This window comes from Ctenocephalides felis, unplaced genomic scaffold (assembly GCF_003426905.1).
Source record: "Ctenocephalides felis isolate EL2017-DRISC unplaced genomic scaffold, ASM342690v1 CF-g0.4_SCAFFOLD_01170, whole genome shotgun sequence".
Classification (NCBI taxonomy): Eukaryota; Metazoa; Arthropoda; class Insecta; order Siphonaptera; family Pulicidae; genus Ctenocephalides; species Ctenocephalides felis.
The window spans coordinates 38,426,215-38,439,822 of record NW_020537324.1 but is presented as its reverse complement, the minus strand read 5'-3'; the positions used below and the strand labels follow the sequence as shown (position 1 = coordinate 38,439,822).

Below are 13,608 nucleotides of genomic sequence, written 5' to 3'. Positions count from 1 at the left end.
ACGGGTAGTTAATACATATAATGCTGACCTGAAAGCTGCTATTTCTCTCTGGAGGTGGTGGAGGACTTAATGGAAATTCAATGCTTTGTTCCTTTTTGTAATAAGAATAATCCTGCTGTGTACTGTGCTCACTAGCAGCAGCATTGTACTGATTGCTTCCATTATCAATACCATCAGTGCTTTTATTGAAACTCATGTTTGCAAAATTTTTTGTCAATTTTGACATATTTGAATTCACAGTTGAGTTGGCATTAGGAGTTATGTCAAATGATAAACTTTGGGAACTGATTGACTCAGAGAAATGAGTATTCTTGTTTTGCTTACTAGGTGAAGAAGTTACATTCATGTTTTCTATTCTCATGTTTTGTTTTAAAATTGATTTGGGTGTATTACTTTCCTTCATGTTCGGAACTGTTATTGTCATTTCATCATTAGGTGTATATATTTGACTTGTATTTTGGCCACTAATTTCTTCATGTTGTTTCATGGAAACCATAGATGCCGGAGTTACACTAGAAATCGTACTGTTTGTAATAGGCTGATGCAATTTGATATCAGCTTTCAGATTGATTAAGCTATTTTGCTGAGCTTGCCTCAAAATTCCTTGAACTCTTTCAGTAGTTTCCTGCGTATAAAAATATTCAAGTGATCAATACATAGAATAAACATTTAATTTTTAATATTATACATGTTCTATTATTTATTAATATTACCATTCTCCATGCTCTTGCTCAATATATATATATATATATATATATATATATATATATATATATATATATATATGATTAATTTCTTGGATTAACTAGTTGGTATTAGTATTTTGCCTTGAGGCAAGTTATATGAACTTCCCGATATGAGTAAATAATCGACTTTGTCAATAAAAAACAAATTAATTTATGAGTGATTAAAAGTATTCCGAGTGGATTCATTATACATATTTGAAAACGAACGAACACGTTAACTCGGAGTATTTTCTAAAAACAAATTTACAAAAACCAATTATTATAACTGAACCAGTTTCTGTAGGACTTAAATGATTCAGTATGTTCATTAAGACCAAGTACTCTATCGTTATATCAAGTTGTCTAATCGTCTAATTTTAATTTTAACAAACATTAAAAAACTACTCATTTTCTCAAATTTTGATGAATTTTTAAAATTAAACTAATTGTAAAACTTATATACTAAGGTATATAAGCCCATATTATATTTTTAATTTTTTTTAAATTAAACGATTTGTCGTACGGCCGTAATATTTTAGTATGATCTATAAGACTATGGTATTAGGGTTTGTCGACGAATATTATGGAATTCGAAAACGGTTTTTTAGTAGAAAAAGTCGGTTTTCACTATATAAATGGAAAATGACAAATATAGCCAAATATCAAAGATAGTTTCACGCGTTTTGATGCTTGGAATCATATCGGTTCTATAGCATTTGGAATCTTATCAGTCTGCTATGGTTCCCAGAAAGGTTTTCTGTAATTTTTTGTCTAATGTATATATTATTGCAGATTTTCATACCAGTGTATATATTAATTTAATATCAGTGTCACTTCTTGGAAAAATAACTTCCTCTAATCCGATTTAAAAAAAAAAAGACTTTTTAGCCCTAGAAGCCACAAATAAAAGAACAAAAACATTATTATATTCTACTTCGGAAAATTTTGTGAGTAAACAACGGACACGTCTAAGTAACAAATCGACAGACGTTCAGAGTTTTAATAACATTTTATTAAACAAAAAATTAATTAGAATTTTAAAATTACTTAATAAAAATTGCCCGGAATAGAAAATACTCGGGGTTTAGCTTAATTGGTTTTAAAACTAAAATTGATATTGACAAGCAGTATAAACCTGTATCTAATATTTTTTTTAGTTTTTTTTTCTTCCTTTCACTATTATAAAAATATTTTTATTATTATATGTGAAAATGATGCATAAATAACGAATAATTATCTTCAAAGTTTTTTAATCCTTATTAAAAATATATAAATAAAATAGGTAAACTATTATATTTTGTTCTACTAATTAAAATTAAAATTATTTTGTTTGCTGTCCATAAAATTGAACAATAAATAAATTCAGTCAAATACTGCTTTCAATCTCCATTTCAATTTCCAAATCAATTTGGATTTCGAAACAGGCACTCTACCATTCAGCAGGTTCATAGGTTAGTTCAAATTATCAATGAAACATTTGAAAATAGAGAGTATTGCAGCGGAATCTTTCTACATATAAAACAAGCTTTTGACAAAGTATGGCATCGTGGTTTACTTTTCAAGATTAAACAATACTAACCAGAAATTTTCGATCCAATATTAAAGTCGTATTTAGAAAACCGAACTTTTCAAACAAGAGTGAATATTGAAATTTCACAATTTTTTAAGATTCAATCCGGAGTGCCTCAAGAAAGTATTCTTGTCCCCTTTCTATATATTCTTTTTACTAGAGACATACCGATTTTTAAAATTCAACATTAGCCGCTTTTGCCGACGACACTTGAATATTCATCAGGAATCAAAACGCCTCTAAAGCATCTGAACAAACTCAAAGATATTTAAATATACTACAAAAATGGTTGGAATAATGGAAAATAAATATTAATGAAGATAAATGTGTACATGTAACGTTTACCTTACGTCATAATACATGCCCCACAGTCTACCTAAACAACAAACCTGTCCCAAAATCAGATGTGGTAAAGTACTTGAGTATGCATCTAGATAAGAAATTAAGATGGAGACATCATAATAATAAAAAAAAAGAATCAAATTAAACAGAAAATGAAAGAATTATATTGGCTAATAAACCGAAACTCTAAATTATCTGCAGAGAACAAATTACTATTGTATAAGTGTGTAATGAAACCAATTTGGATGTATGGCGTAGAGTTATGGAGCACTGCTTCAAAATAAAATATTGCAATAATAGAAAGAATGCTAAATAAAATTCTAAGATCAATTCCAAACGCACTATGGTACGTGACAAACTTTACAATACACAATGACTTGAAAATGTTAACAGTCCGGCTAAACATACAAGAGCGTGCCTTAATCCATAGAAATAAATTAGAGACCCACCCAAACCCAATAGTTGCAGACATCTTACTACCGCATGACAATAGAAGACTGAAAAGGATATGGCCAATCGATTTTATGTAAACTAAGTAAGATATATCACTGGATTATCTTATATAATATCATACTTAATTAAATGTACTGTTCAGCTCATATAAATTATTTTTGTATTTTTAATTGTTAAAATAAAGTAAAAATAAAAATAAAAAAATACTGAATTTTCGAGCAAAAATGTATTTTCCATATAAAATTCGAAAACCGGTTTTCTGGTTAAATTAAAATTAGAAAACCGGTTTCCTAAAATGTCGGTTTTGTATAAACCCTATATGGTATCTACCGGCAAATAAACTCATGAAAATCGTCAAAAAAATTTTTTTTAACACTTTATTGCAAGAAAACTGCTCTGCCTGTCTTTACCAAAAACTAATAAGCACGATTCCCAACCAATATCTTTCAAACGGTTTTTGCTTTTTCAAAATCGATTCAGAATTGCGGGCTAAAACGTTGATGAAAAATTTTTCACTTTTGCTATTTATAAAGAAACGGCTTAGCCGATCATTGCACAAAACTGACAAACAACAGTCCGCATCGAGATACATCGAATGGAATTTAAATTTTTGAAATCGATCCAGCCGTTTTTGGGAAAACGTCGTTACGGCAAAAAATCTGTTCACACACACACATACATTTTCCAAATTTGATCTCATTCGGTTCAGAATGGCTTGAAACGGATTCAACGGATTTTGTAACGGATAACACATAATGCTAATTTAGCTTTCCATATTTTAGTTTTTAAATGATGAGACAAACCTAGTCTCGAAACGTTTGTAAAATTATCATTTAATGAATAATTTATTTAAATCACAAATGGATAGTGTGTTATTCGTAGACTGGTTGAAGAACACACTATCCATTTGTGATTTTTAAAAATTAGTATTTTGTGAAAATATTGTGTAATTTCAAGTTAATGTTTATAATACATAGTGTAGTGCATTACCATATCCTGATACCATGGATTATTAAAATTTTCCAATTTAACACTAAGATCAACTAATTGTAAGCACTATTTACTATTTTATTTTTTATTTTCACTCCAATTCAATTGTTTTAGTTTTTTATTTTTAGTTTCCACTGAATGAAGGCTAGGATTATAGCCGAAACGTATGGATTTAAAATAAATTTTTGAAAGAAATTCATGTTTTTATTGATGTTATGCCCGATTATTAGACTTTGTTAATACATATGTCAACATCAAATTCAGAATCATACAAAATATATATATATATATATATATATATATATATATATATATATATATATATTTTTTTTTGAATAGTCTTGAATTTGATGTTGATATATATGTTTAATTTGAGTTTAATATTCGGGCGTAACATCAATAACAATAGTATGAGTTTTTTTTTTAAATTTATTTATTTAAAATCCATACGTTTCGGCTAGCATCTTAGCAACTTAATGAAAATAGCGACAATAATAAATTTAACAGACCACGCCATATTACTATCTGACAAAAACTTCTGGGACACGAACATTGACCTGGTTATAAACACACTGAAAAACAACTCATATCCTACGAACATAATCAACTCGGTCATAAATAACAGACGCAGTTACATTTTTAACAAACAAAAAGACCTCACAGACCATAAAAACCGCTTAGACTTAGAATCATATACTGGTGTCATTTGCCTACCGTACGTAAAAGATTTATATTTCTCGTAAAGTAAAAGATTTATATTTCTCGTGGAAAAAACTATTTCAACAGTGTGGCATTCTGTTGGCATGTAATTGTGATGCAACCCTTAGTTCAATTTTTACACAAATGAAATCTAAGTTCAATTTTGACCGCCTCAGGAATTTGGTATATCAAATTAATTGCTCTAATTGCGAACTCTTTTATATTGGAGAAACTAGCCAAAACCTGAGTAAACGCCTTAATCAACACAAAAATAATTCAAAAAATCCCAAGCAATTTAAAACAATGTTAACTGAGCATATTAAAAATTTAAATCATAATATCGATTTTTTTAACCCTAAAATTTTACATTTTGAAGAGAATACAATTAAAAGAAGATTCGCTGAGGGGTTGTTTTTACAATTACATAACGACAGAGTCATAAACAAACGCTTTGACAATACGGCCCTGAACGAAACGAACACGTGGTTTCTTAATAGCGTGTCAAAATTCCTTAAAAAATAACAAAATCCCATCGCCTTTTAAATTTTCCAAAAAATATCAACACATGCTAAAAACTGCTTTGAGAAAAATGTGACATTTCTATCCTAAACTCCAAAGAGTAAATACATAGTTTCGACAACTTGTTAAGTTATCATGATTATTAGTGTGTTTTACCATTTGTGATGTTTGTGTTAAAAAATATATATCTTATCAATGTGCACATACTCATACCATGGATTAATAATGGTTTCATATGCTATATTAGGATACAAAATTGTAAGTGTTTTATTACTATTATTATTATTATTGTTTTTCAATGAAATTTCCTTTCATATAATTTATTTAGTTTCAATTTTTATAGTTAACTTGATTACCACTGAATGATGGCTAAGATGCTAGCCGAAACGTATGGATTTTAAATAAATAAATTTTTAAAAAAAACTCATACTATTTTTATTTATGTTACGCCCGAATATTAAACTCAAATTAAACATATATATATATATATATATATATATATATATATATATCATATATATACAGTTTGCATTGAAAATAATTTAATAGATTTCGCACTCTTGATTATTGAAAATATTCGATTGATTTTTAATTTCCAACTCATATTATGTTGTTTAAAAATGAATGTTATGAAATTTTTTGTTTTCCTTTCATGAGCTGGAATGTTTTCTTGCTTTGAATTGCTAATCTAATTGACTAATCCCAAAAATTCGATGTCATAAAAAATACATTTTTTTAAATATTTTTTATTTTTAACGACTACTAAATTTTAGTTTGTTTTTTAAATTTAAAAATAACTTTTTCGGCATAAATAACGAAACAAAAATAAAATACATAAGACTACAGCCCTTACCTTATCCTGTTCAATTTCTTCTTCGTTTTGAGCTTCTTGTGCTCTTCGTTGGAATTCCCTTTCCAATTTCAATGCACGCAATTGCTCATCTTGTTGTGGAGTTCTCGACTGCAATGAAGACAGTTCAGCTATTTGTTGATCTCTCCATTGTCTCGTCTGCTCGCGCCTTGCTTCAAGTTCCTTTAAATGGAAATTATTTGATAATATTACTGAATTTAAATTTAATGAACTGATAATGTAGCAAAATCACAACATTAAAATTCAAATAAAAATCAAAAATTCAAATTTATTAAAAGACATTGTAGGTACACAGTCAAATGATTTCTTATAAATTTTATTGTGGCATTTAAACAAAAATGATTTATTGGTGTTCTTGCTTTTTCAATTTCATGGTATCCAGGTAATTTTATTTTAATGACAGATTTCTTCAGAAAAACAGTTGAAAAAAAATCTCTAGACAGGCTGAATTTTCACTATAATTTACACTTCATAAGTTTTCATAATCGAAAAATGCAATTACAAAATATTTTACATTAGTATATTTAGTATTCGACATATTAAAAAATAAAAATATAATCTAGCAAATTTAATGGCCTAATAAAATGCGAGTGTTGTAAAAATGAAATAATTATGAATACGTATCAAGTTTATAAGTTATGAACATAACAATTTTATATTTATTGCTACTAATCACACTACACTATGATATATATATATATATATATATATATATATATATATACATAGCTGGGCACCGTTAATCAAATAGTTAACTTCGTTAATCGTTAATCCGCTACAAAAAAAGTTAACTTCGTTAAACGTTAAAGCGTTACATTTCGGAAGAATTAACGCAAGTTAACGTTAATCGTTAATCCGTTAATATGTGTGAAATTACATTTTTATATCGTTGCGTTAGTGAACTTAAAAAAACTTATTAGTTTAGGTTCTGGAAGTTAACAGGTTATGAATAAAACAAAATACTTGTATAATTCAAGTGTGTAATTTAACCCCTCGCGCGTTTTATGCACACTTCCGTGTGTATAAGGAAAATGGCACAATTATCACATACCGTGATAACGCTATTGGTCAACTTTCCGTTTTTATGATTGCATATTGTTTTTACAAGAATTTTTTTCTAAATAAAGGAAAAGAGTTTTTTTTAACTTCCCGTAGGGCAAGTTATAGTAATCGCAAAAAAATCGAAAATAAAAATTTTTGCATTTCTCGACGTTTCAAAGGTTTCTGAATATTTTGGCATACCTTAGAAAAAATGGATGTATGTGTGTGTGTGTATGTATGTGTATTCGGATACAAATTTTCGTCGACGATTTCGGGAACACGGATCAACCGATTTGAATAATTCAAAAAACATTCGATTCGTATTGATAAGAAGACGTGCTGATTAGTTTTTGGCAAAGGCAGGTCTAGCCGTTCCGAAGATATGAGGCAAAATTGAGCCAAAAACGGTAACTCAGTTTTTAAGAGAACGGAGCGTCCGATTTTAATAATTCGAAAAACATTTTACTTGTATTGACAATTATGAAGAACTGATCAATTTTTCATGAAGACAGGTCTAGCGGTTTCGGAGATCTAATGAAAAAAGTAAAAAAAATGCCATTTGGCGGTCAAAATGATCATTAGACATATGCACATCAAATTATCAGATATTTTATAGAGATTTTAACAATAAGTATAAATTTTATTTACATTCCTATGGGTTCCGTACCAATGTTTATCCTTTAGACAGCGACGCGGCGCTTACGCGCTTTATATTTTGTCTCTATGCAGTCCTAAAGCAGTAAAATTGCTTTGAAAAAAAGTTCAGATCTTCCAAAATATGTCAAAATAAAGAAAACATTTTTTTTTTCCAAAAAAATTAATTTTTTGTCCAATAGTTTTGTCCAAAAATCTTATTTTTTCGAAGTAATTTTTTTTCAAAAATGTTAATCGTTTTTAAAAAAGTAATAATTTTAGGTACGGAAAGTACCAGCAATTTGCCTTAAAGAACGATGCCTTAATTGCCTTAAGACAGAATTCCATTTACAGCTAGTTTTTGCGAAAAATAGGAAACGCGCGACGGGTTAAGCGTCGGGCATAAGGTGCATATTCCCCTTCATGAACATTAACATGTTGAAGTTCTCGTCTGAAAGCGAGGCTCGTTTTGGTGTCAAAATGTCTTTACCCGTGGAAAACAAACGTTCAACTGCAGCGCTTGAGAGTATAGCAGTATTGTATTTAATAAATAGATTTATGAATATCTGTTCCCCGAGGAATGCAGCATCGTTGAACGAGTCTTTTGATTTCATATCCAGCCACATTTTAACGAGAATTTGCGCTTTATTCTTTAAAGAGTTTGTAGCTCTTTGGTTTTTCTATAGACTGAGTGACAGAATTGAAAAAGTCTTCCTTCTCGTCATCATCGTTGTTACTCGCATTGCTCCCTCCGCCACTTAAACTATTTCTGTCCATCGAATTTTTCGCTGCTTCTTGCCATAAGGCATCTTCTACCTTTTTTCCGTGCATTTTCTTACTGCATCCTCTCTACTGCTGTCATACGTTTCCAGCCACATTAACCGAAACTTTGGGTGAAATGCCGCAGCAAGTTGGCACTGTTCATCATTCAGGAGTAGTCCAAATCTTTTCTCTATGCCGTTTAATAAGGCATTGGCTAAAGCTGTGCCGTGCGGTAAATAGTAGGCATTGGATTAACGATTAACGGACTTCTCGCATTTTAACGGAAGTTAACGTGTCCGTTAACATTTTTAAAAGTTAACTTAAAAGTTAATCCGTTAATCAAAATGTTAACTTCGTTAATTAACGGATTAACGAGTTAATGCCCAGCTATGTATATATATATATATATATATATACAGTACAGGCCAAAAGTTTCCGGTCACATGAAAAAATCTCATTTTCTGAGTTTTAGCTATATTTTTCATATAAAAATAATTTTATTCAAGTTAGTTTTGTACATTCTACATAGTATTAATATTTAGTGACTGATTTGTAACCAATTTGTGAGAAATGATAGACTAATTAGCAATGAAAATGTTAAAATGTCACTGCAGTCAATTTTCTTGAATATGACCACCCTTTGCTTTGATCACTGCAGCGCATATTTTTTGTAATCTTTCGACGAGTTTTTGCAATGTTTGCGCAGGTATGTTCTTCCAGGACTCGTTAAGGCAATTCCACGGGGCAGGGAGGCTGGTTGAATGCAAATCCTTCACGCGGCGTTTAAGCTCGTCCCACAACAGTTCTATTGGATTAATATCCGGCGATTGTGCAGGCCACTCCATTATTTGAAGTATTTTTTCGTCTTGTTTTCGCTTCAAATAATTGGCACAGAGTCGGGAAGTGTGTTTAGGGTCATTATCTTGTTGAAAAATAAATTTTGGACCAATTAAATTAAGACCAGATGGAATGGCGTGGCGCTGAAGTATGCTATGAAACTGTTCTTTATTTAAAGTTTCATCTATTTTGACAAACGATCCGACTCCATTGAATCCAAAATAACCCCAAGCCATCACTGAACCACCACCGTGCTTCACCTTCGGCGAAATACACTTAGAATTGAGTCTTTCATTACCCTTCCTACGACAATACTAACGTCGATGATTTCCGAAAAGTTCGAATTTTGACTCATCCGTCCATAACACTGATTTCCATTGATCGATGGTCCAATTTAAGTGGATTTTGGCAAATTGCAATTTCTTTTGTTTATTTACTGCTCGCAAAAGTGGATTTTTGATGGCAACACGACCAATCATACCTTTTTCTCGAAGCCGGCGCTTGGCCGTCGTGAGTGATATTGGCTCATCCAACCGTTCATTGATTTGAGCTCGGATATCTGAAGCGGACTTGAATCGATTTGCATTGCTGATGTTGTATATCTTGTCATCGACTTTATTCGAGGTTTTCCGAGGTCAACTAGATCGAATTCGATCAGTATTGATGCCTGTTTCATGATATCTTGCCACTGCATTTTGTGCTAAAAGTATTTAGGTACCAGTAGTAACTCTGGCGATATCGCGATATGATTTGCCTGTTTCTTTCAAAATAACAACTTGAGCTCGCTTTTCAGACGATAAATTCTTCAAAAATACTTCAAATAATGGAGTGGCCTGCACACTCGCCGGATCTTAATCCAATAGAACTGTTGTGGGACGAGCTTGAACGCCGCGTGAAGGATTTGCATCCAACCAACCTCCCTGCCTTGTGGAATTGCCTTAACGAGTCCTGGAAGAACATACCTGCGCAAACATTGCAAAAACTCGTCGAAAAATTACCAAAAATATGCGCTGCAGTGATCAAAGCAAAGGGTGGTCATATTCAAGAAAATCGACTGCAGTGACATTTTAACATTTTCATTGATAATTAGTCTATCATTTCTCACAAATTGGTTACAGATCAGTCACTAAATATTAATACTAGGTAGAATGTACAAAACTAACTTGAATAAAATTATTTTTATATAAAAAATATAGCTAAAAACTCAGAAAATGAGATTTTTTTCATGTGTCCGGAAACTTTTGGCCTGTACTGTATATATGTATATATATTTATAGATGAATAAAGATATTCTTTCTGTTCTTGAACATTAATGAAATGTATTATTATATTACCTTTTCTCTTTCCTCTCTTTCCCATGGATTATTTGCTCCAAAACCAGGGCGTGACTGCAATCCCTGAACATTCATAGGATAAAAATTTACTCTAGGTGGGTCTGCCATACTGGCTGTGTAGCCAGTGCCTGGGTTTGGAAATTGAGGGCTAAATTGGTTTCCATATTCAGATTGTTGCTGCTGCAAAGGATTGTGTGTAGGTACATTTGAACCACTCATTTGTTGACTATTATAAGATTGATTAGATAGTGACAATTGTTGCATTTGCTGTTGATTTATATTTGGGTGTGATTGTGCAAATTGCATATTTGGTTGAGGTATGTTGCTTTGCTGCTGATGACCGGCACTTTGGTTGTTATTGCCTCTATATAAAGGATGCGTGGATGTTGGTGGTATAGGAGGCGATAATGCACCTTCATCTTGGCCTTTAGTTTGTTTTATCTACAAAAATTATTTTATAATATGTCACATTACATTAAAACCTGTAATGCCTAATGAAATTTAATGCAAGGTTATGTATATACCATATCAATTAACACAATTTAGGCATCAAATTGTGATCACATATCTGATACAAATATTATAAGAAGCAGCAAAAAATTAGTACAAAACCTTACAAATATATTTAATAGAGGCTACAGACTTAATTAACTAGATTTGATTATGTAAGTGCTCACATAATATGCATATTCAGTCATAATATCAATTTATTTTGACTAACCTGAGGCTTAGGAGCTATATTTGGCATTTGTTTAACAGGCGAAGATAATATATTTCCCTGATATCCTTGTGGTTCAACACCATAAAGTGGTCTGAAATTGTTTTCACATATTATATCAAACAATAAAATAATTTGTCAACTTTATTTTAGTACAAGCGTGATATTAAACCAAAATTATTGAATGTAATATTTTTTCATTTGCTAAATGTTTCTCATCTGTAATATATAATTGTATATAGTACATAATACATAGAATACATAAAATTATATATAATACAGATTTAAAAATTAGTGATTACTTATTTTATTGTCCTAAAATCATTATTAGCAAAAACTTGCACATTAAATACAATTAGGTTGCACAAAGGTTTTAAAGGTTGTGCCTTAAGGCAAATTGCCCGTACCGTAACGAAATATTCAAGGAATATTAAATGTTTTCAAATAGATTATTATAAATACTGTAACATTAATATTTTTAAGTTAAAATTATTTAAAGTATATAAGTGAGCTTTATAACTTTAGCCAGAATTGAAATTAAAATCTGAATTATTTTAGATATACAAAAAAAAAATTGAAAAAAAAAATTGAAACAATTTTTTTTCCAAAAGCAATTGTTTTGTCAACAAAATCAGAAAGTTTTTTGAATCATTCAAATCTTATCTTAGTTCTCTCAAAAACTGCCATTTTTTGAAATGACTGAACATGCCTTCGCCAAAAACGCAAAAACTAATCTAGAATGTTTTTAGGATCATTCAAATTGCATACTCTGTTCTTGCAAAAACTCGATTTCTATTTTCAGCGCTCTTTGCTCCGTGCTAGCTTGACCTGCTTTTGCCAAAAACTAATCAGCACATTTCCGTAGGAATCGAATGTTCTTTGAACCATTCAAATCGGTTGTCCCTGCACCCGAAAACGCGATCGAAAAAATGGCGACACACAAAACACACATGCACATACATCCATTTTTTCTGAGGTATGCCAAAATGTTCAGAAACCTCTAAAACGTAAAAATATGTAAAAAAAATTCATATTCTATAACATACCCGACGCGAAGTTAATTAAATTTATAATTTTTTCATACCGTAAAACTTTTCAAAAAGTGAAGTTTAATTGTACATTGAAAAGTTGGTAATTGTCCAATAATTATGATTAATTTCAAACGTACGTTTTTTTATAGTCATATTTTAACATAGTTTTTCATAATCATTAATTTCGCCTACCGTGTTCGATTTGGGGATAATGGGCCAGTGTTGGAAATCCTGTATTGTCTCCTTCGAACCTCCTCTGACATCTCGGCCATCTTGGCTAACCCTCTTTGACTGTTCGACATACTTTGTCCGACCTGGTCCACAGAATGTGTATGATGTAATAATTGATTGGAAGCAATTGGCAATGTGGTGCTACCATGCCTCATGCTGTATTGCTGGGCTGCATTTGGCATAGCATGATTCAATGATTGCGTATTACTGACTTGTGACACATTGGACATGCTGTGATTTAACATTTGGCCACTATAATTATTCATCATTTGTGGCACATTGGAAGTGATGTTTGGCATGCTAGGTGTTAAATTATAATTTTGTGTGTTTCTTAAACTTTGTTGTGCAAGATTTTCACGCGAAAAGTTTGCAATATCTTTAGTGCTTTGAGATCTAAGATTAGAAACAGGTTGGTTGGAAGTTTGTATTGGCACCTGAGATTGGTTAGGAAAGTATGCTGAAGCTGGCCTAGAACTCTGATGCACATTTTGTTGAACCATATTCTGTGGGGACCTTAAACCTGATCCACTAAAACATTAAAGTTCAATATTAACAATAAAATCAATAATATTGAATCAATTTAATAACTTACCGATCTAAATTTGGCTGTGATGAATTTCCTCTATATACACTTAGGTTTTGATAAAAACCTTGATCTTGCTGTGGTGTTGTATTTTGTGTTAAGTTATGGGTGCTATGAGATTTTAAATTAGCTGATTGCACTGACCTAAATTTATAAAAAATATTAATTAAAAATATCATATCAGTCTATATACATTTATATAAATTTAATCAAGAAAAGTTTGAGCAGATACAGTATAACTAATAGAAATGTTTCTCTAAAAAAATCAC

At 30.7% G+C, this 13,608-nt stretch overlaps 1 protein-coding gene across 8 annotated transcripts in view; it reads right to left on the bottom strand.

Moving 5' to 3' along the window:
• The window catches only part of LOC113368304 (afadin), a 95,836-nt gene that overhangs the window by 9,037 nt on the left and 73,191 nt on the right, over positions 1-13,608 (bottom strand). For all 8 annotated transcript variants that reach the window (XM_026609852.1, XM_026609855.1, XM_026609854.1 and 5 more), the window contains 6 exons: positions 13,349-13,483; positions 12,718-13,284; positions 11,498-11,588; positions 10,777-11,217; positions 6,152-6,331; positions 29-625 (listed from right to left, as the gene is read on the bottom strand). In XM_026609852.1, coding sequence (XP_026465637.1) covers positions 29-625; positions 6,152-6,331; positions 10,777-11,217; positions 11,498-11,588; positions 12,718-13,284; positions 13,349-13,483 — 2,011 coding nt within the window. The remainder of the gene's footprint in view (positions 1-28; positions 626-6,151; positions 6,332-10,776; positions 11,218-11,497; positions 11,589-12,717; positions 13,285-13,348; positions 13,484-13,608) is intronic.